The following is a 22,401-nucleotide window of genomic DNA, read 5'->3' as shown; positions in this document are numbered from 1 at the left end:
GGTTGATGTTCAAATTGATTATTGGGATTTTCTGATGATGATGTGAAGTTGTATTTGAATTTTAAGTTTAATTGCTATGAATTTTACTAGTTTAATTTTGTATCCGCCATTGTTGAAGCTTGAAAATAAAAAAAATGAGTTCGTTGAAATCATGATTGATGTCTAAATTGATTATTGGAGATTTCTAATGATGTTGTAAAGTTGTGCCTGAAATTTGAGTTTCTTCAATTGGTGGTTTGATGTAGGAATAATTGGTGTTTCTTGAATTGTTGTTTCTTGAATTGGTAATATGCTTTAAGTTTGAAGAAGATAGAAAATAGAGGTGAGGGGAGAGGTGGGGTGGTTTGAAGAAGATAGAAAGGAGGGAGGGGGCTGCGTTGTAGGGTAGGGGCGGGGTGGGCGGGGTAGGTGGGAGGGTGTGAAGAAGAAAGAAAATTTGGGGGTGGGGGGTGCCTTTTTTATTTATTTTATATATATATATATAAAATAGTAAATATATATTTTTTTATTTTTTTTAAAAAATATATATAAAAATAAAGTGTGGGGGATTAATTTTTTTTTAGAAAAATCGAACTTTTTACGTGGCTCTGACGTGGAACTAATGTGGCACTGAGTATGATGCACTCTCCCTCATGAGAGTGATATTAAATATTAAGGGGTGAAAAGAATTCACTTTAAAGATGTTAAAGGGGTAAATAAACGAAAGTTAAGTTTAAGTGCTAAAGTGAGTTGGGAGGACAAGTTTAGGGGGGTTTTGATGTATTATCTCTTATAAAAACTTTGAAGTTGACATGTGAATATATATGTGTGTGTGTGTGTGCGTGTGTGTGTGTGTGAAAGATGCATTCAGTATGATCATCATATCAGTTTCTACAAAATGCGATTATGTTCGGGTCAGCTTGCACACACCTTGTGCTCTTCTGTTTAGATACTTGTCATCCTTGTTGTTGCTAGTCTATTGAAGGTGAGACAAACTTGCTAAGTTATGGACATTTATGGACAGATGCAAGCTGTAAGAAGTATTGTATACGGTATAATTCAGCATGAATGTCTGCAATTTGATCGCCAAAGTTTGACAAGAATTTTGCCTCGTTCTTCAGTGTCTCACACAACATATGCAGGAGCCCAAAGAGACTATCATACATTTTTTTTTGTCTCATACATTTTATTGAGATATTTCTTTACAACTTTTAGACTAAATTTAGTTTGATTTAAGTTAGTGGTTGGGAATGTGGAAATTGATTGTAGCTAATGGTTAAAATTTTTATTATTTTGCCTAATGGTCAAGTTTTTTTTCTTCTAGTTGCCTAATTGAAGTCTAGTAAAGCCGTGTGTGGCCTTGTTCGATTTACTAACATTGTTGTTATCTTCTTGTTATTGTTCATATTGAAGTCTAGTGAAGCCGAGTGTGGCCTTATTCGATTCACTAGCATTGTTGTTATCATCTTGTTGGTCTTGTTGTTGCTTGTTTCTTGTATTGTGAACTTGATCTTGTATCATTTGGTATGAAAGCTCAAGGCTTGGTTTTGAATGTGTAGGGACTTGGCAGGTGATTTTTTGTTTTGAATGTGGTTATGTTTGGTGACTTGATAGGTTGAAAATGATTAAGTGTAGGAACTTTAAAAGTGATCTTTTGTTTTGAATGTGGTTATTTTTGGTGACTTGGTTGGTTAAACCTGATGAAGTGTAGGGACTTTAAAGGGTTTTTTTTGTTCTGAATGTAGTTTTGTTTAGTGACTTAGTTACTTGAAAATGGTTAAGTGTAGGGACTTTAAAGGGGATTTTTGTTTTGAATGTGGTTTTGTTTGGTGACTTGGTAGGTTGAAAATGATGAAGTGTAGGGACTTTAAAGGTGATTTTTTGTTTTGAACGTAGCTTTGTTTGGTGACTTCGTCACTTGAAAATTATTAAGTGTAGGGACTTTAAAGGTGATTTTTTTTATTTTGAATGAGCTTTGGCAGGGTGACTTAGTCACTTGAAAATGGTTAACTGTAAGGACTTTAAAGGAGATTTTTTGTTTTGAATGTGGTTTGTTTGGTGACTTAGTTACTTGAAAATGGTTAAGTTTATGGACTTTAAAGGAGATTTTTTGTTTTGAATGTGGTTAAGTTTGATGACTTAGTCACTTGAAAATGGTTAAGTGTAGGCATTTTAAAGGGGATTTTTTGTTTTGAATGTGGTTAAGTTTGGTGACTTAGTTACTTGAAAATGGTTAAGTGTAGGTACTTTAAAGGGAATTTTTTATTTTGAATGTGGTTAAGTTTGTGACTTGTCACTTGAAAATAGTTAAGTGTAGGAACTTTAAATGGAATTTTTTGTTTTGAATGTGGTTAAGTTTGGTGACTTAGTCACTTGAAAATGTTCAAGTGTAGTGACTTTAATGGAATTTTTTGTTTTGAAAGAAGTTTTATTTGGTGACTTAGTCACTTGAAAATGGTTAAGTGTAGGGACTGGGGCTGTGCAGATTTTGGTTTAAATCGTTAACCCGAATCAATAATTTGATTATCAGGTTAACGGGTCGGTTTTTTTAGTTAGTGGGTCTGGTGTCGGTTTGAAAAGTCAGTTAACGAGTTGTCGGTTCGAGTCTCGGGTTCCCTAAATTTTTTATCGGGCTACCCGATAATGGGACTACATTAATTACACTGGTTTGGCCCCAATTATTTTTCTAAAAATTACACAAATACACAACTTATGTTTCTAATATTACAAAAAATCCAACTCCCTAAACATATTACAAAAATCTCAACATATACACAGAATGCTATGTACATGTCGGCTATGTTATGTGTATTAATAGGGAGAGAGAGTAAAGTAATTAAAAAAGTGGGAGAAAGTGTAATTACTTCCAAAAGAGTTGGTATTTATGTTATTTATACATTATAATTCCCACCCATAACCCATTACTCGTTCCACACTTCCACAGGCCCAAATCCTAAGCCCAAATTCCCACCCATTTATTACTCGTTCCACACCCATTACTCGTTTAGTCGTTTATGACTAGGTTAGAGAATAGAGAGTTAGAGACCAAAAATCAAAATCTTTCAATTTTCACTCTGCAGTTGCTCTGCCTAACTCGGCACTGTTTTAGGATCTTAGCGCTATCTCAATATTCAAAATTTTTGCTGGCTTTTCTCTCAATATTCAGAAATTTTTGCTCAAATCTCAGCACTGAAGCTCAATTTTTGCTGATATTCTGTAGAGACCAAAGAAGATTTTTTCTTTTGCTCTCAACATGTAAGAATTTTTGTCTTTTCTCGAAACCTTGTTGTCATTCTTAGAAGTCTTCTTCTCCATTTTCAATTTCTGTCCAATTTTCGATAAAAAAGTTGATATGGGATTTGCACATTGAATTTCTGTTTTCTAATTTCTAGAATTTTGCGCACTGATTTTCTAGTTTCTGGAATTTGCACAATAAACTGTTGGTTTACTATTTTCTGGATCTGATTAAGCAATACCTACTATTTGACGATTGTTTGACGATTGATAGAAGCAGAAGATTCTTTCAGTTTTTTTTTGTTTTTTTCATTTTCTACCTTACTATTATTGTAGGTTTCAGTTCTGTAAATAGCTGTTATAGTTTTATAAGTTGGAGCTCCATTATTCTTTTATGTATACAGGATGATCTTTATAGTGTCACATGATCTAATTTTTTAGTTCTCAAGTATAGCTAAGGGTCAGGAGAATCTAAGAATTCCTATATACTATTGATGTTGCAAGTGCAATAGCGAAATGCTAATAGGTCTGGGATATCTGCTGGACAGGAGCAACTATTGTTGTTCTTAACCATTTTTGTTTATAATGTGCATAAATTTCTGGCATAGGACTAATATTTTGAGCCAATTTAGTTTCCCTTCAAAACTGCATTGGACTGTAACTTTGTTGTTTGAAGCGTGGCTGCAAAATTATTTCTCCACTGATAATTCTATGCTAAATATAAGGTCAAAGAGATTGTGGTTAGATAAACAGATATAGATACTTGTCGTAACACATCAGATCATTGTTAAGTTCACTTCCAGTATTTGTAGTCGTGTACTCCGTTCACAGTTTCCAACAAAGAATGTATCATGATCCACTTTTGATAGTTGAATGCACCTTATGCCATCATTTTTATACTTTTTAGTAATCATAATCATATTTAGCTGCAGTGTTTGGGTAAAAGGTGCATCCCTAGAATAGTAATTAGATTTACAATTTTGTTGCCAGGTTGACCGAGCCATGTCACTTTCCTGTTTGTACTGCCGAGTGCGGCAGTGCCCAGTTATACTTATGATTTGCTTATGTTTGGAAAATATTTTGTATGTTAACGGTTTAACTCGATAACCGAACCGATAACAATCAATAATCGATAAACCGATAAGCCGATATCTTAACGATTCATAATGGTTTAGCTTTATTACAAACCGATAATCAATATGTCAAATCGATAAACTTCAAAATCAAACTGAACCGACCGATATGCAGGTCTAGTAGGGACTTTAAAGGAGATTTTTTTTTGAATGTGGTTAAGTTTGGGGACTTAGTCACTTGAAAATGGTTAAGCGTAGTGACTTTAAAGAGGTTTTTTGTTTTGAATGTAGTTTTGTTTGATGACTTAGTGTCCGTTTGGAAGAGATTATAATCTGGTCAAAATAGATTATAATCTCTTTTTAACTTAAAAGGGTGTTTGACAAATTTCAAAATGGCTTAAAAAAAGTTGATTTTGACTTTTTTTAAGCTAAAAACACTAAGCTCCAAATGGGAGCTTATTTTTTTTCAAATTATAATCTATTCCCCATTGACCAAGTAAATAACTTTTTTGCCCTTATAATTTTTCCTTATTCCAAAATTGTCTACAAAGTTTGCTAATGCATAATTTAATATATATATATATATATATTAATTTTAATTTAAATCATTTTAACAATAAAAATTAATAATATTAATTAGAGTGCACGCTAATTAAGTGCTAATTAATGCTTTCTTCGTGAATTAACGATTCAGTGAATTTTAACTAATTAATAAATTTTTTTTTCATGATTTAGTGAAAATATTTAGCCTACCCCGCTAATCTAATTTTGGAAAGCCAGCAATTTATTAAACCATCAAATTAATAATTTAAGAATGGTTAATTCCAGAATAATAAAATCTATTATTGAACCATCAACTAACGATTCAGTGAATTTAAGAATCATAAAATCATCAATTTACGAAGAAACCAAATTCACTGAATCGCTAATTAATAATTTAATTATTAATTGAAGAAAAAATTAAGAATAATAAAATCATCAATTTATGAAGAAAATTTTTTGTCTAAAGATATTTTCTTAATAGTAAATGGTAATATATTTCTTCCACTTCAACTTATCTAATGTAGGTGCATCGAATATGGAAATTAAAAAAAATGAAAAATTTGCAATGTTTTAAAGTATTTTTAAATAGAAAAATATTCTTATGAATTTTTGTCAAATACGTAAAATTCAACATAACAAGTATTAATAGCCTCCTTTAATAATTTCAACTCTGTAGCAATAAAAATTAATAATAATCAACTCTATATATTATTAACTGCTATAAGGGTATTCGGTCATTTTAATAAGAAAAAGTGCTTTAAAGCATTATTTACCAAACACATCAATAATTTTTTTTCAATTTCAACACTTTTATCCAAACACTTAACTGCTTATTTTTAAAATAAGTTTAGCACTTTTAAAGAATTTATTTTTAGTCGTTTTTTTTCAGCCTATCCAAATGGGCTTTTAGTCACTTGAAAAAGGTTAAGTGTAGGGAGTTTAAAGAAGATTTTTGGTTTTGAATGTGGTTCAGTTTGGTGATTTAGTTACTTGAAAATGGTTAAGTGTAGGGAGTTTAAAGGTAATTTTTTGTTTTGAAAGTAGTTTTGTTTCGTGACTTAGTCACTTGAAAATGGTTAAGTGTAGGTACTTTAAAGAAGATTTTTTATTTTGAATGTGGTTAAGTTTGATGATTTAGTTACTTGAAAATGGTTAAGTGTAGGAAATTTAAAGGGAATTTTTTGTTTTGAATGTGGTTAAGTTTGGTGACTTAGTCACTTGAAAATAGTTAAGTGTAGGGACTTTATAGAGTATTTTTTTTGTTTTAAAAGTAGTTTTGTTTGGTGACTTAGTTATTTGAAAATAATTAAGTGTAGAAATTTTAAAGGTGATTTTTTATTTTGAATGTGGTTAAGTATGGTGAGTTAGTCCCTTTTCTTATTAGGGTTTGTTTATATTAGTTTTACTACACACAAAAACAATGCGCTAGATGGCTTATGCAACTATTTGTACTCTTTCATTCATCATTTTGCCAAAGCCCACAAGCTAAAATCCTTTGAAGCTGAACAACAATGGCGGCGGCAAAAAAGGAGGATTCCAAAAAGCGAAAGCATGCTCCACCAACCGCAGCAAAATCACCTCCCCATAATAAATTGTCGGGAGATAAAAAGCAACAAGCTAAGTCTCATGACCCAGTTGACATCAAGCGACAGTGTCGCATAAAAGCAAAGGTATACCTATATTTATGTTAAGATTTTTGTAAAGGGGAATTCCGACGATGGAAAGATTGAAATTTCAGTTCCATAATTGTTGTTCTGTTTATTCTTTTCTAAATTTTTGGTAATGTCACCAATCGTTTTGCTGAAAAATTAATAATTTGGAGTTGCTAAATCTTCTCATGCGCTTAGTATGGTAATTTTGGTTTTTTTGGTGTGGGGTTTTTTTGGTGCAGGAGCTTGTTGAAGCAAGGAAGAAGAGAAAGAAGCATTACACATTGGAGCAAGTACTGCATTTTCTTAAGCTCCTTTAGTTAATTTTTTAAAGCTGTTTTGTCTCTTTTCAATCTTTTGTTCACAGTTGTTACATATGGGATCTTTATTTTGTCAAGTAAGTCCACAAATTTAAACAAAGCCAAGACAAAATGGTATCTGTAAACAGCCCTGTTTAATCTATAATAATATTGATAATAGTAATAAATGACACCTTTATCTTATATTTAAAACTATAATGATAACAAGGGGTGAAAAGCTATTCATTTTTTGTTGTCTTTCTAGATATGTTTCATTTTGTCTTGTGGGATTACACGGGTATGTTGTTGGTGTTGATGATGTTTTATTCCATCTTATTATCCTAGTGAAATTTATATTAACCTATCTATTGCAAATGTAAGGATAACTCAAAGTCACAAAAAGACTAAAGGAGTTTGGTGGGAAATATTGGGGCATGATTGATTGTGTAATATATTGTGCAGGTTTCTCTCTCTTATTTGTGCCTTATTAAATGTACGCAATATTTTAGCCGATACTTAGGGATTTAGATATCTAGTTACCTTAGTTAGACTTTCCTTGTATTTATATCTCTTTAACCTTTGGATAATACACAAGTCTGATAGACTACTCCTTGTTCATTTCTCAAACCTTTAGGAAATTGTATTTTATATGAGAGCTTGGTTCCATGCAATTTGTCTTTAACATTTTAATTGCAATATTTCTTGATATTACATTTAATAGTTTTGCACTTCTCATTGGATTTGGGCCTGTAAGACCTCAGCTTTGAGATTTCAGCTCCTTAAGTCAGCTTAGTATTGAATGTTTGTGAAATGTTTAATGTTTATCACCATGGTGCCTCAACCTTAACATGGCTTCATGAAAACTGTGGAGGCAGCTGTTTGTGTTATATATATATATGCTCGGTTACTCATTCAACCATTGGTCTTATAATAGGAGCTCGCATCACTGTGGGAGAAGATGAGAATTCGAAATATTGCCAAAGAAGAAAGATCAAGGTGCTGTCATACAACTTCAAATATTTGAGTTCCAACCTAAATCTTGCTGGAAAATTGTAATTTATTTGTTACTTAGTCTTTATGATGTCTTTATTCTTTTTATCCATTGATGAAGATTGGTGAGTGATGCTTTGAAGAGAATGAAAGGGAAAATCCCTGAAATAGCAAGCTCCCATGTTTCTTCTCGTGTTCTTCAGGTTCTATCCCCCATACTTCTAGTTGATGACTAGGATTTATAATATTCCTAATGGTTTTGCTAACTATTTCTTGTTAATGTTAGTCTTGTGTGAAACATTGTACACAAGATGAAAGGAATGCTGTGTTTGTGGAGATTCGACCTCATTTTATCACTCTTGCCAGCTATACCTATGCAGTTCATCTGGTGACAAAGATGCTTGATAATGGTAGTCTTGTACTCCCTCCGTTCTCTTTTACTTGCCCACAATGGACTTGCACTACCTTTATAAATAATAAATGAAGTGTATATCCTTACCATAATACCCATATTGATTGTGTATAGTCTTGAGTCTTGGGAAATAATTTGAGGAATAAGTAATTAATGTTAAGGGTAAAACATGAAAAAATGTGTTTTTTTCTTGATATGCTAAAGTGGACTAGTAAAAGTGAAGGGAGGGAATACTAAATTATTTTTCAACGTAATTTCATCAACTAAAAGAAACTTATTTGCCCTTTTTTAACATTTTCTTCTTTGTTTTGCAGCATCCAAAGAGCAGCAGGTAGAATTTATTTCCTCTCTTCATGGGCATGTTGCTGCTCTTCTTAGGCATATGGTTGGTTCACTTGGTAAGATAAATTGTCCTTTGCTCTGAACTTGGATTTGATTAATTTTTGCCTCAGATTTCATTTCTATTTTGCTCGATCATGTATTTCTGTTAAAAAATCAATTAACCAACTGTCGCCAGCCGTAATTTTGGGAGAAAGAATTTTTCCCCAGTAAAATTCCTAAAGAAAACACTGTTTTTACTTCTGCAGTTGTGGAACATGCATATCAGTTGGGAAATGCAGCTCAAAAACAAACTCTTCTGATGGAGCTGTATTCCCCAGAGCTTCAGTTGTTCAAAGATTTGATCTCAGTGAAGGAAGCAAAGTAAGTTCCAGCTGTTAATGACAGCATGCTGCATGCGTACTTTATGGAATTTGGAAGTTTCTAGGTTGCGATGTTAGCTGGGACATGTTCTTACTTCTTCAACATGGATATCTTTATGACATTTTCTGTTTACGCCGCATGTCATTTTCTCTTAAGTATCCTTTTATTGTTGGTCCTTCATCTGATGTTGTTCATTAAGTTGCTAATCACCTTACGCTGCGTATTGATAGCAAACTTGGGTGTAAAAACAGAAGCATGATGCACATAATTTTTATCAGATCATGTTGGTTCTTTTTTGATGAATATACTTTACATTGTACCTCATATTTGTACTTTATGAATGCAGTTGTTTCCTAATTTAGCTGTCGTTCACATTTTATGATACATCCAGGCTAGTTGATGTTATATCCAACCTACAGCTTCAAAAGGGTTCAGTCATACGACACATGACTTCTGTACTTCAACCTATTTTGGAGAAAGGAATACTAGACCACTCAATTATACATAAGGCAATTGTGGAGTACTTCACTATTGCTGATCGGGTACCTCAAAAACCTTAATGAGATATTAATGAGTCGGCTTATGTGGATCATCCGTTTCTAAATTTAAGTCTGTTCCAAGTCTTCTGCTGCAGATATAATCCAGCAGTTGTCAAGTCCAGACCTTGTTCGGATGATTCACACAAAGGATGGATCCAAGATTGGGATATTTTGCATCAAACATGGGAGCGCAAAGGTTTTGGAGACTCTTTATATGTCTTAACCTTTTCCTAGTGGATTTTCTCTAAGTGAATGGATTTCAAATGCCATTTGAAACCTTCCTGTTTTAGGAGCGGAAGAAAATCATCAAAGGGATGAAAGACAAGGTTGGAAAGATAGCTCGTGATAACTGTGCGACTTTGGTAAGCATGAATTTCTTGCATTTCTAATGCGTTGGTCTATTTGCGTCCGTTGTGGCTTCTTTCAGATACTATCGGTCTTTATCCATGCACCATCTCTCATTTATGTGGCGCCTTTATGCTCCTATTAGTTTCATAGTTTCCATTCTCAATAACTTTCAGGTGCTTGTCTCCATCCTTTCAATTGTTGATGACACTAAACATCTATCAAAGGTTTGTTCCAGCTTCTTTTCCTAACGACTCTAGGCTGCAATCTGTTATTGAAGAGTTCCGCTCTTAAAGCTGGTCACATTGAACACTTTGCAGGTCATCATTCGTGAACTTGAAGGAATTCTGAAGGAGCTTCTTTCAGATCAGGTTTGTCCTTCATCCGGTGTATGTAAACTTCATCCGGTGTATGTAAACTAGCAGCCCTTGGTTCATCTGTTCCTTCACTTGTCACCAAGGTACTTTTCAACCTTTTCTTGAAATTACGCCTCCATCTCATAATTAAATGTTTTTCATGAAATTCTTAAAGGGCCTTGTAAGCAGTGCAGCTGAATTTAATGTTTGTTTTTTCTTACAATTTGATAGAGCCCCTCAGACGTAAATGACGTAAATGTTGCATTGGGTGAAGAAACAGAAGCTTCAGGGCTTGCTGAAGCTGGTGAAGAAGATAGCTGTCACACAGGTGCTGATGCCACCCAGAGTTCACATTTGAATGAAGGAGGAAAGAAGGATCCTCTTACAAGGCGGCGAGAATTATTGGTCAATAGCGGGCTAGCTGAGGTCAATGTTTTTATTTTCTTATTCATATATCTATATAGCCATTCTTTTTATTCTCAGTAAGCAAGCTTATTGTCTTGGCTGTTTCAAGTTCTGTGATCCTTTCCTTCATCCACTCCCTTCAGTTTATATGTATCCTGTATTGCCTTTCTTTACGCACTCATCTTTATCCCCTTTTCCAAGCCATTCCTGATCAATAATGCAGAAACTCATCGATGCATGTTGTGAGATGGCGGAGGAGTTGCTTAGATCAAATTTCGGTAAAGAGGTCATATATGAGGTATTTATTACCTGTTTTGTTTAGTAAAATTCATGTATTTTCGATGTAGTATTAGGTACCACTATGTCCTGAATAAATGTTGGATATCTTTGCTGAACTAGGCCTCCTTTTATTTTATTTTTAGACTTCATAGAAAACAACCTTTTGGGTTGAGACATTACATATTGCCCCCACTTCATCTCGAACTCACACTGTAGTTAATTGGGAATATAAATGCTTTTAGTGCTTGAAACATGGTAAATCTGTTGTTTGGCTATTATGAAGATGTTCCACACATTTTGGTTTGATATAGGTTGCTATGGGAGGTGCTGACAGCATCCTTCGTCCAACTTTAGATGGAAAGCTGGAAACCTTACATGGTGTTATAGCATCTTTGGCAGCAAATCCGAAAATGGAGGGATCAGATGAACAACATCTCTTTGAACACTTCCATTCTAGCAGGACCATCAGAAAACTGATCTTGGACTCCCCTTCTTTTGCTTGCACTTTGTATGAAAAAACTCTGAAAGGAAAATGTTCAAATTGCGCTCAAGGCCATAGGTTGGTTGGTTGAACTCATTTCCTCCTTCTAAGCAAATTTGCAGAGAAACCTCTTTCTGACTTATTTAACAATTTGCAGTGCGAAAGTAATTAGTGGATTGTTGGAAACTTCTAGTTCAGTGGTACACAAGCTTGTGAAGAAGGAAGTGCAACCATTGGTAGATGATGGTATCCTCAAATTAGCCAAATGATCTACTAAGCAGAATGAGCCAACGACGAGGATGAAGTTCTGGTTAAAACAATCTAGGAATTAAGTGTCCAAGGTTATTATTAGATCAAGGAGTGCTTTGGACGATTTCCTGGCATTGCCTTCACACTCGAATGATGAAGTTTTCTATCAAGTCAATGAATAGGTGATACAGCAGAACGGTTGTTATTTTTGTATAGGACCCTATATAAAGATATGGAACACTGTTGAAATCTTGCATTGTTTCCTAATAGCCCTTTTCTATTAAAATCAGTAGAACACATGTTTTAGAGGTATTTGAAGTCTGATTTGTCAATGACCTAAAGAAGTTGAGAGCTTCATCTTTTGCTAGTTGTAGGTTTTATTTTCACAGCAGTATGATCCAAACACTGCCAGGAAAAGAATGGATTATTAGACATCCTACAGGTGAAGAGTGCATCATAGAAAAGAAGCATAACAGCTTTTAGTTGTAGGACATATGCTTCGAGCTGGTTCTACTAAATCTATGTACATAGGCTTCCTTTTCTGATCTGAGCTGAAACACTGGGTAGCCATAAACATGATCTTTCTCGATTCTTCTTTCCTGAAATCTATGCAACAACTTCCTATAATTACTAGGATGAGGATAGCGCCTTGTAACTCATCATTCACTGGGTTGAAGATTGGTATCTCATTTTGTCTTATGACACTCCGAGGTTGGTTCATTGATTAATTAGACTTGGCCTTCACAAGCAGATGTTAATAACTGCAACTTGTTTCCATAAATCTGGCTTTAACACGTTGTGAAATGCTTCGGGAAACTGGCCGTGCCTTGTCCATTGGAGCAAATGTTTTGGCCACCTTTGCAGCATTTCCATAGCTAGGTGTTTTTTTTCACTTGATTCTATGCAGCACTTACCGCTTTCTTCTGTTTGTTTCAAAAGCCTCTCTGCTTGCTTCATCCGTCAGGCAAACATATGCCTGTACCAAAAAAACAAGATGAGTTGTTTGGTAATAAATTAAAATGGTAACTGTAGCTGCTAGTTAGTCAAAAGGTAAAATACGACGGGAAAAAGAACTATTCATCAGTTTTGCTTACCAAATGAAAGGGGCACAAAAAGGAAAAGAGAGAGGCAGGAAGTTTTGCTTCTACAGCAGTTTTGAGTGCTAGCGACATTCTTTATAATTCATGCCTAAGTCATAACTAACTACAACCACTTACTATTATGCATTTCAAATCTTAAATTGTAAGCTATGAAGGACTTTAAGATAAGGGGAAAAGATTTATAGGACTATTTTTGGATGACAAACAAAACTGTTTAGTCACATTTTCCATGTAAATGAGCAATACAAATCTTCCTTAATTAACAAGTTTGTAAGGTTAAATAGAGCACTTCATCTTAAGCATACTTTGTGGGAGAAAATGCATAAAATTCCAAATCTTGGAGTACGTAAGTTATCTCTCCTTCCCAAGAATATATACGAGATGAAAAGAAAATAAAAGTAGCAAAGTAAGATAAGAGGAGGTACAAAAACTTCAAAACTACTCATAGTATCCAACTGAGCATGTTTTTTTTTAAAAGCTATATTTTTGCATTCTGCGCGTACAGTGGATGATTGTACTTATCCAATCAATAATTTAATATGATTGACAAATATTTCATTGGAACCATAACGAACTTGACTCAGTCCATAAAAAAGGTGACCCTCTTGACCGTCAGGGGCGCCCCTTCGATGAAAAAAATATACCATTTATACATTATTAAAATTATTTTTTATGCGGTTATAGTAGGTGTTAAACCCCCCTTGACTAAGTTTTCTTTGAATATTGAACCTCCTTAGTTGAAATCCTGGCTCCGCCTCTGTAGTGACCACTCATTCTTCAACCATTAGATATGATTTCCGAAAGCTATCACTATAACTAAAAGGCAATGTCATAATAAGGGAAATTTGAATCATAGTCCACAGACACTGCAGTTAGTCCATTGTCAAAGGGAGCATGAAAAAGTAATAGTAATACATAAATTAAATGAGAAAACAAAGTTTCATACATATGCCTACCTGGGAAACCAACTTAATGCAATTTCAGCGTTGGGATGTTTATTCTTATCTGGATGAAGCTGCAAAGCTATTTTCAAATTTAATTAGATGATCACAGTAAACAGAGTTTGAAAATACAAGTTATGTTTGCAAATTAGTAGTACCTAGTTTACCTTTTTAATTCCAACTGCATCAGCACTCTCATCAACCTGATCAACTAAGAAATTAGAACCATCAAAATCACCATGTTACCAATATGCAAATGTGGTCAAAATCAACCAACCCTTCTGTTTTACCTCCAACAATAAGAAATCTGCCAGGCAGACCTGACAAATCTAGAAGAAAGGAGCAAAGTAAAAACAAGATTGGAAAGTTGTCTAAACATTGTGTTGAGATGAGCTGTAGCATATGTCATGCAGTGAGTTGAAAATAGTTAAGTATAGTGAGTTGAAATGTGAATTAGTTACTTGAAAGTGGTTAAGTATAGTGTTTTGAAATGTGAATTTGTGACTTGAAAATGTAAACTTGTGTTTTGAAAATGGTTGAAGTGTGATCACTTGAAGTAGTGAACTAATAACTCGAAAATATGAATTTGTGACTTGAAAATGGTTTAAGTATAGTCGCTTGAAATGTGTATTAGTGAGTTGAAAATGATTAAGTATGGTGACTTGAAATGTGAATTAGTTACTTGAATTGTGTATTGGTGAGTTAAAAATGGTTAAGTGTAGTGACTTGAAATGTGACTTACTTGATATGTGTACTAGTGAGTTGAAAATGATTAAAAGTAGCGACTTGAAATGTAAATTAGTGACTAGAAAATGATTAAGTCTAATCACTAGAAATGTGAATTAGTTACTAGAAAATGGTAAAGTGTAGTAACTTGAAAATGTGAACTTGTTTTTTGAAAATGATTAAGTGTAGTTCAAATCTTACCTAGAATTTATTTCATACCGTTGATTATATACTAATTTTACTTTTAATGTAGAATCGATATGTTCAAGCAATCGAAGAGCTCAAAAGGAATCGACCGATAGATGATTAAGACAATTCAATCATGCCGTCAGATGAAGAAACTCTCTCCTGCTGGCCGGATATAGTTGGAGGCGTGTACAAGGGAAGGGCATACGGTCTTTGCTCTGAGAAGAACTTCCTCCGCCTCTAATGATATAGAAAGTTTTGTCACCATGTCAGATGAACAACTTGAGAAAACACGACAAAAATTGTAGGAGCTTGCTAGGACCTATGAGGAATAACGAAAAAGAAAGAGTAGGAGCGACATAGGACTACACTTGAGTCACACGATTAAAAACTCAAGGCTCATGTAAATACCTTGATCGAGCTTCCTCGTTCTCCGCCCCTAGCTCTGATGATGATGGTGGAGAGGATGAGGAGGATGGAATGGAGTATTAGATGGTTGTGTTATTTTAGTTTTTGATTTTATTAGTTTGGAATGTGTGAAAAAATTTATTTTGGTGATTGTTTGCATACTTTTTTGATGCTTTGCATATTATTTAAGTTGGATGAATATGCATGAGGTTTGATTGCTTAATTTCAACATTTGAATTGTTTTGGAAGTATTTTTTTGTTGTTGTTTTGTTGGTTGTTATTGGTTGTACGTTGATTTTCTATTGTAATATTGAGTTTTGGTGAAGTAAGAAATTAAAAATACTACCAGATTAGCAAGGGACTTTGTGAGGGATATTCCTCAAAATATTTAAATATTAAATTAATTTTTATTTAAATTTGCTAGGAATATTCCTTAGTATATTTAAATTTAAAATTTTATTAATTTTTACGTATTATAGATAGTCCCTCACTAAATTTTAAATTAATATCAAAATATTTAAATATTAAATTAATTTTTATTTAAATTAGCGAGGAATATCTCTTAGTATATTTAAATTTATAATTTTATTATTTTTTATGTATCAAGGGTCGTCCCTCACTAAATTTTATTTTAGTATTATATATATTTTTAATATAGCAAGAGACATCCCTCACTAAATTGTATTTTTCTGAAAAATTATGAGACTAAAATAGTGATGGTTGAGTGTCGGAGTCCTTCACTATCTTGCGAAGGCCTCCCTCACTAATAATTAAGAAGACTTAAATTAGCAAAACACCATCTAGCGATGGTTACCCTCAATGTTGAACCTATAGTTACTACATTCCCCATGTTACCAATATGTAACAAATTTTTTTACATTAATTCAAAATGTAATCCAAAATCATTTTCACAACATTTGCCTCTTCTCTCTAAGAAGTGCTGAAAAAATCAACCCTCTTGTTTTTTTTTAAAGAACGACTTTTCCTTTGCATATATGCCATGACATGCGTAAAATTAAAATTGACATATTAAAATCTACATTTGCAATTTTACTTCCTTGTATTTAGCGCTTCCATCGCCCTTTTTTCGCTCATATCTGATTTCATTTGGAATTTAACTAATTTAAATTTACGACAGATAAAATTTTATTTTAAATGGCATAGTGCCATTGTTTACTAAGCGCGTCTCGTTCTCCAAACTCAAATCTGAGAGCTTATACAGTAATTTCAGCAATTAAACATTCAATAGAAAGCATACTCTGATAATTCATCCACTAAAATGAATTAAATAAATCACTAATCAGTGGATTACCGTAATTTTTTTAATTTTTTTTTTTTTTGTAACTCAACAAACAACCTTCTTACTATAAACTGATTATTGGATAAAACATATAGTTGGGCAGCAAAAAAGATGCCATGACATATATATTGTCATTTGCACTGAAGAATATTAATAGCTTCACTTTTCTAGTTCTATATATAGGATAAGAAATGGGAAGAAGATAATATTCTTTGAGAAATATTAGACGTCATTATATTATATTGATACATAAAGTGTCATAAAATCTGCAAGGAGTTCAGATAAAAAGTTAAACTAGCAACAAACTCACTATTATGAACCATATTTTTTTCTAGCTCATCAAAAGTCCAAATAATTGCAAACTTAGTAATTAATAAACAATACACCTTTTCATTCCAAACACAAAAATATACAATGGATAATTTACCGATTTCTATCATTTTTAGTAATCACTAAGTTTATTATATTCAAAGCATATTATGATGAAATTATCTCTATCATTTACTATTTAGTAATTTTTGTGTCAATATAATAGTGGATGGATGAAGAGGATATTTGGTAGCCATAAGAGCAGAATGGATAATGATAAGAGGTACCTAACTAATTACTGAGCTAATTGCACACTTGTCTTAGGCAAAACCCCTAATTAATTGTTTTATAGATTAGCTTTTTGGGACCACAAATATATACATGTAGGATTTATATTATATGCTATTGAGTTTGGACAAATAAGGCTATTTTGGTAGGTAGCTCACCTGTAAAATCAATGTGGCAAGAGCAAAATTTTGCACCTTTTCCGTCTTTAATTTGTTAATTAGGACAAAAAGAATTCTCCACCGGAAATTATGGATTTGTTTCTTCAATTCTCTATATGATTCACCGATCTTCGTTCGCGACAATCTAAGATTTTCACTTTAAAGATTTCTAAAAATAAAATATATTACTTACTATTTGAACTTGAAATCTCAAGATAAATTTTGAATCCCCTGAATCACCAAGTCTTTGTGTTCAGGGGAGAACGTTAAAATCTATATATCTATATAGATTTTAACAAATAAAAAAAACTACGTACGTTGTATATACATTCCAATTTTTTGTAAAGGGATTCAGTTGAACACTATATTTTGAGCCGGGGTTATATGGAAAACAACCTTTCTATCTCATTTCTGAGGTAGTGGTATTAACTGCGTACACTTATCCTCCCAATACCCCCACTTGGTGGGAATATACTTGGTATGTTATTGTTGTTATTGGATTCAGGTGAACACTCTCTCGAGTCATGAACCCTTAGATAGGCCGCTTATCCTCAACCATTGAGCTAATATTAGGGGTTGAGTTAGACCTAAAATTCAATTAATAAGCAATTTAGGTATTGAGTTTTTTGGTGAATTAAACTAATACTAATGGTGTTTATATTAAAAGTTGCCACAAATTAAAATGAGTGTCGAGATAAGTCAATTCTTTTAGGACAAGTCACAATACGCCTTTAGAACGTGGTAGTTCATTATATAATACTTTGATGATACTTCAAAACTTGTTGTCTCACCTCTCAACCAATTGTTCTTATAAGCAAAGTTGTTTATGCGAATAATTTATATTCTCTTATTCTCACTGAATAAACGATAAAGAAAATGTATGGCTATTGTGAACTCGATAAACTTAGATAGTTTTGACGCTGACTCTGCATTTGTATTAAAAGATCCACTTAATGTATATAATATTTTATGACGAACTCTTTTAATTTATCTCAAGTCCGCCCCCAAACTATTGATGTTAGTGCCTAATTTCTAGTATATGTTATGTCCTTTAAAAACTATTTCAATGTCATTAAGTAATATGCCAAACTTTACCTGTCAAAATCTGCTACGAAATCAATGTCTTATGCCTTCTCTCAAAGCTATATGTAGGGCACGAGACTTTGACTATATTAACCACCATTATTGTAATAAAGTTATTGAAAAGTTTATTCTAAATTCTACAAGTAAAATAAAGTTGAAGACCACTACTATTATTATTTATTCTAAATGGATCACAATCATAGAGCAAAACTTAATTTGGATCTAATCATAATTCCCCATTTGAATTTGAACCAGTCTTACCTTATCATAGCACACTAAAAACCAATATTTAAAATCTATCACTTTGAACAACAGATATAAAGATAAAGGAAAAGCAATTTAGTCTACTTTTTCCTTTTGATTTCTGTTTTACCAAATTTGCATTACACAATGATATCAAAGAAAAGAAATACACGTACATACTTACATCACAATAGTCTATAGGGCGTTATCCAATAAGAAAAAAATAAAATTACAAGTGACTTTTTGGTTACATTATCAACTCAACTATTGATATGTACAATATGTTATTTTAGGCTCTTCCAAGATTGACAAACAGAGAAAAAGTAGTTGAAATGGTAGATCCAACATTACAAGGCCAGTACACCAAGAAGGATCTAATCCAGGTGCATGTTATTTACATTGTGTTTTTATTATCCTCATTCTTGTAATACTGCATATATATTAAACCAAATCTAATGCTTCATGTTTCTTTGCTGCTGTGTTTGTAGAACAGGTAGCTGCTATAGCAGCAATGTGTGTTCAAACAGAAGCAGATTATCGTCCCTTAATGACGGATGTTGCGCAATCTTTAGTACCTCTTGTGAAGTCATACTCTTCTGCACTGCCTGCCAATTCCTTCAGATGTAACCAAACCGTACGTGAGCCCCCGGTCTTAGGAGGTTCCCAACATTCCATTTCCACAATATTATTTGATCACGTATCGTCCAATGTCCATCTGTATCATCTTTTCAAAGCAACGAGGCTTATGTATCCAAATAGTAGCACCCTGGATTCTAGAAATGCTTCCTTGTCTTGTGAACGATAATAAACTCGATGTGTATAATTCAGTTTTTTGTATTGATAGAATAAGATTTTTTTTTCTTTGATTCAAGATTTCTAGTAGTAGGATTCAGAGGACATCTTTCAAGACGTATTAAGGTAAGGGTGTCAAGTGGGCCGGCCCGACCCGGCCCTTGTAACTAACTCTACTCGATAAGTCCTAGGTCTTTAGGGTTCCGGATCCTGGGCTGGTTATTTTTTTAAAATGGGTCCGACTAATCCAATTCGGACCAAGCCCGGTCCAGGCAGTCGGTTATCCGGCCCGGCCCGGATAACTTTTTTAAAAAAATAAAAAATAAAAAAATGGGATTTTGGGCTAAACTAGCCATTGACCCAACGTCTATATAGCCGTTTTTGGGTCCAAACGGCTAGTTTGGGCCTATTTATTTAAAAAAAAAATTAACTTTAAAAAATATTTTTTAATCCCCCAAAAAATTCTATAAATACCCTACAACTTCAAATCATTTTTCACACAATTTTTCACTCTCTCAAATCTCAATTCTCAATTCTCAAATATTCAATATATTTAATTTCTTAAAGTGTTCACTTTAATTTTTTAATTTTTCGTTTACAAAGTACGAGCGGAAGTTTCTAAAGTCGCAACCTTCGGATACTTCCAAAATTCGGTATTGTCGTTCCATCTCTTACGTTTAATATTTATTTATTGTATTAATTGTTTAATATTTAATTTTATTATATTTGTGTATTTTGAATATTTTTAGTTTAATTTAATTTATATTATGGATAAATTAAGAAACCTCGCTACTAAAGGTGTTAAAATTTTTTGTCCCGGAAGCGGTAGTGGTAGTAAAAAGCGAATTACTAGCGGTAGAGGTAGTTTAAGTAGTAGATATACCCGTGTGCCTTCGCCTCCGATACCGCTTGGTACACCTTTTGAGTAAGAAATAAGTGTAGGTGCTCACGATATGGATTATATAGAAGCTCAGGAAAATTACGGTATAGAAGAAGAAAATGAAGTAGATGCGGTTAATTTAGACAAAGATAATGAAAATATTGCTGAGACACCCGCAGTAGGAGATGCTAACGTTAGATCTAAATTGGTTAATCTCCTTCCCCGTCCTCCCAGTGCCCCAAAACCTCGTAAAAGAACTAGTGTTGCATGACAATTTTTTGAACGTATATCAGATATTGAGGTGCAATGCAATATTTGTCAACAAATATATAAGCATAGAAGTGGAGGCAAGCACGGGGGTACGGGTACGTTAATGAGACATATAGTTGAAGATCACAAAAGAGAGTTAAATATTGCACAAGGTAGTAGGGATGTTGGTGGGCCAACGCAAACTAGAATGGACCCAGCAACCGGTCACGTAGCGAAGAAGTATAATAAATTGAGGGACCGGGAAGAAATAGCTAAAATGGTAGCTGTGGGTTGTTTGCCTTTTAGTTTTCCTTCTTTTGATGTCTTTATTCGTTATATACAAGCAATTTATAATCCTATGTTTAACGGTATTCCTAAAACTATTTGTCGGTCTGATATTTTTAGATTCCATTCACAATATTATTTTTATTTACAAACATTGTTAAAAAATATTCAATATAGATTGTCCCTAACTTCTGATCTTGGTCGTACTGTAAATAAAAATGATTATTTAACCGTTACTTGTCATTGGATGGATAGTAATTTCGTGATGCAAAAACGTATTCTTGCTGTTTTATATGATGAAGATCGTAAACATACTGGACAATTTATTGCTGATTCTATTGTTAAAATTGCCAGATATTATGGTATCGAAAATAAAATTTTATGTATTGCTTTTGATAATGCTTCTAACAACAAGACTGCTATAACAAAAATAAAATCTACGCTATCTCCACCCTTGCCTGAAATTTTTCATATTAAGTGTGCATGTCATATATATAATTTAATTGTAAAAGATGGTCTTGAGTTTTTTGAGCTTTATATTGAAAAAATTCGTCTTGCCGTTGGTTTTATTCAAGGAAATAATCGTAGATCGAGAATTAGAGAATTTAAAGTTACATGTCAAAAAAATGGACTTACACCGATTTTGATGCCTGAAGAAATTGATACTAGATGGAATTCTATGTATGAATTTTTAAAAACTTGTTATAAATATAGAATTCCTATTACATTAGCTTTTAACCAACATTGCGGTTCATTTGCAGATTCTGCTGATTACATGCTACATAATTCTGATTGGGTTGTAATTAATGATCTTGTTAAGTTTTTAGAAAAATTTTATGTAGCTACGATTGAATTTTTCGGTTACGGTTGAATTTTTCGGTGCTTATTAACCTACTGTTTGTAATATTTTGGCATATATAACCGATATTTCTGGTTTGCTCAAAGAATATAAAAATAAAGAAGGTTAAAAAGAAGCCGTTGACGCCATGTTTACAAAATTTTAAAAATATTTTTTTCCGATTCCGCTATTTACTTGGTTGGTGCTATGCTAAATCCATGCATGAAATATAATAATATGTGGAAGGCTGATTCTGAACAAGTACAACCTGATTTGTGGAAGGCTGCGACTGATGCAAAGGATTACATAGAAAAATTATATAATCACTATGCTGATTTATTTGATTTAGCTGTACCTACAAATATCACTTCAACTGTCGCTCCTCATCCTCCCGAGGAGCCATCATCTTCTAAAAGGCCGGCACATAGTTGTTTTTCTGATTCGTTTATGATTTAAATTGTTGGAACAGTGTTGATGAGAGAACTTACACATCAACTTATTGGGAAGAGCTGAAATATTATCTTCGAACGGCATCAGAGGATCGCAAACGACGGATCAACACGTTGAATTGGCGGAGGAGTAATGAAACACAATATCCTGTGCTTTCAAGATTAGCTAGAGATATCTTGAATGTTTCAATGTCAACCGTTCCATCAGAGAGCGCCTTTAGTCAGGGACGACAGCAGCTTGGAGACAACTGACACTCATTGGGAAGCAATGCAATGAAGAAACAAAGGAATGGAACCGAAGCCGAGCGAAGAGCTGAAACTTGAAGAAATTATGACTTTACGGGAGAACTCAGCAGAATCAAGTCCAATGCATGGTTTTGCCCCAGTTGACTTCGACTATCCTATGCAAGTTCCTGTTAATATTAACATGAATGAGTAGGAAAAAATAATGCATAATTTGTAGATTTTTCATTCATTTAAATTATAAATTTTGGATCATTTTGCAATCAATAAAATTTTCCAAATTCATTCACTACTTAGTCCTTGCTTTTTATATTTTTTCATTTAACGATTTAAAATTTTAAATTGAATTTCTAGTTTTCTATTTTAAATTAAAAACTTACTTCTAATA

General features: G+C 33.2%; 1 protein-coding gene, 1 long non-coding RNA gene and 1 pseudogene across 3 annotated transcripts; 2 read left to right on the top strand and 1 right to left on the bottom strand.

The window, feature by feature from the left end:
- Positions 1 to 6,237: 6,237 nt before the first annotated feature.
- LOC107839537 lies at positions 6,238 to 11,889 on the top strand (annotated as a pseudogene).
- Positions 11,890 to 12,386: 497 nt separating this feature from the next.
- On the bottom strand, positions 12,387 to 15,231 carry LOC124886437. Of its 2 annotated transcripts, XR_007043608.1 has the most exons (5): positions 14,900 to 15,230; positions 14,504 to 14,728; positions 13,744 to 13,905; positions 13,592 to 13,658; positions 12,387 to 12,511 (listed from the first exon to the last, which is right to left on the bottom strand). It is a non-coding gene; the product is annotated as an uncharacterized LOC124886437 (long non-coding RNA). The 2 variants fall into 2 exon arrangements; XR_007043607.1 differs by having other exon boundaries at positions 13,744 to 14,728; positions 14,900 to 15,231.
- Positions 15,232 to 18,417: 3,186 nt separating this feature from the next.
- On the top strand, positions 18,418 to 19,144 carry LOC107879801 (probable serine/threonine-protein kinase PBL25). The gene is made up of 2 exons (XM_016726745.2): positions 18,418 to 18,660; positions 18,771 to 19,144. Exons 1-2 carry the CDS (start codon positions 18,610 to 18,612, stop codon positions 19,080 to 19,082), a joined length of 363 nt encoding a protein of 120 aa, XP_016582231.1. The 5' UTR covers positions 18,418 to 18,609; the 3' UTR covers positions 19,083 to 19,144.
- The last annotated feature ends 3,257 nt before the right edge of the window (positions 19,145 to 22,401 follow it).

The sequence above is a fragment of the Capsicum annuum genome, chromosome 8 (assembly GCF_002878395.1).
Source record: "Capsicum annuum cultivar UCD-10X-F1 chromosome 8, UCD10Xv1.1, whole genome shotgun sequence".
Taxonomy (NCBI): Eukaryota; Viridiplantae; Streptophyta; class Magnoliopsida; order Solanales; family Solanaceae; genus Capsicum; species Capsicum annuum.
The sequence above is the reverse complement of the archived record's forward strand: the minus strand, read 5'-3'. Positions and strand labels throughout refer to the sequence as shown.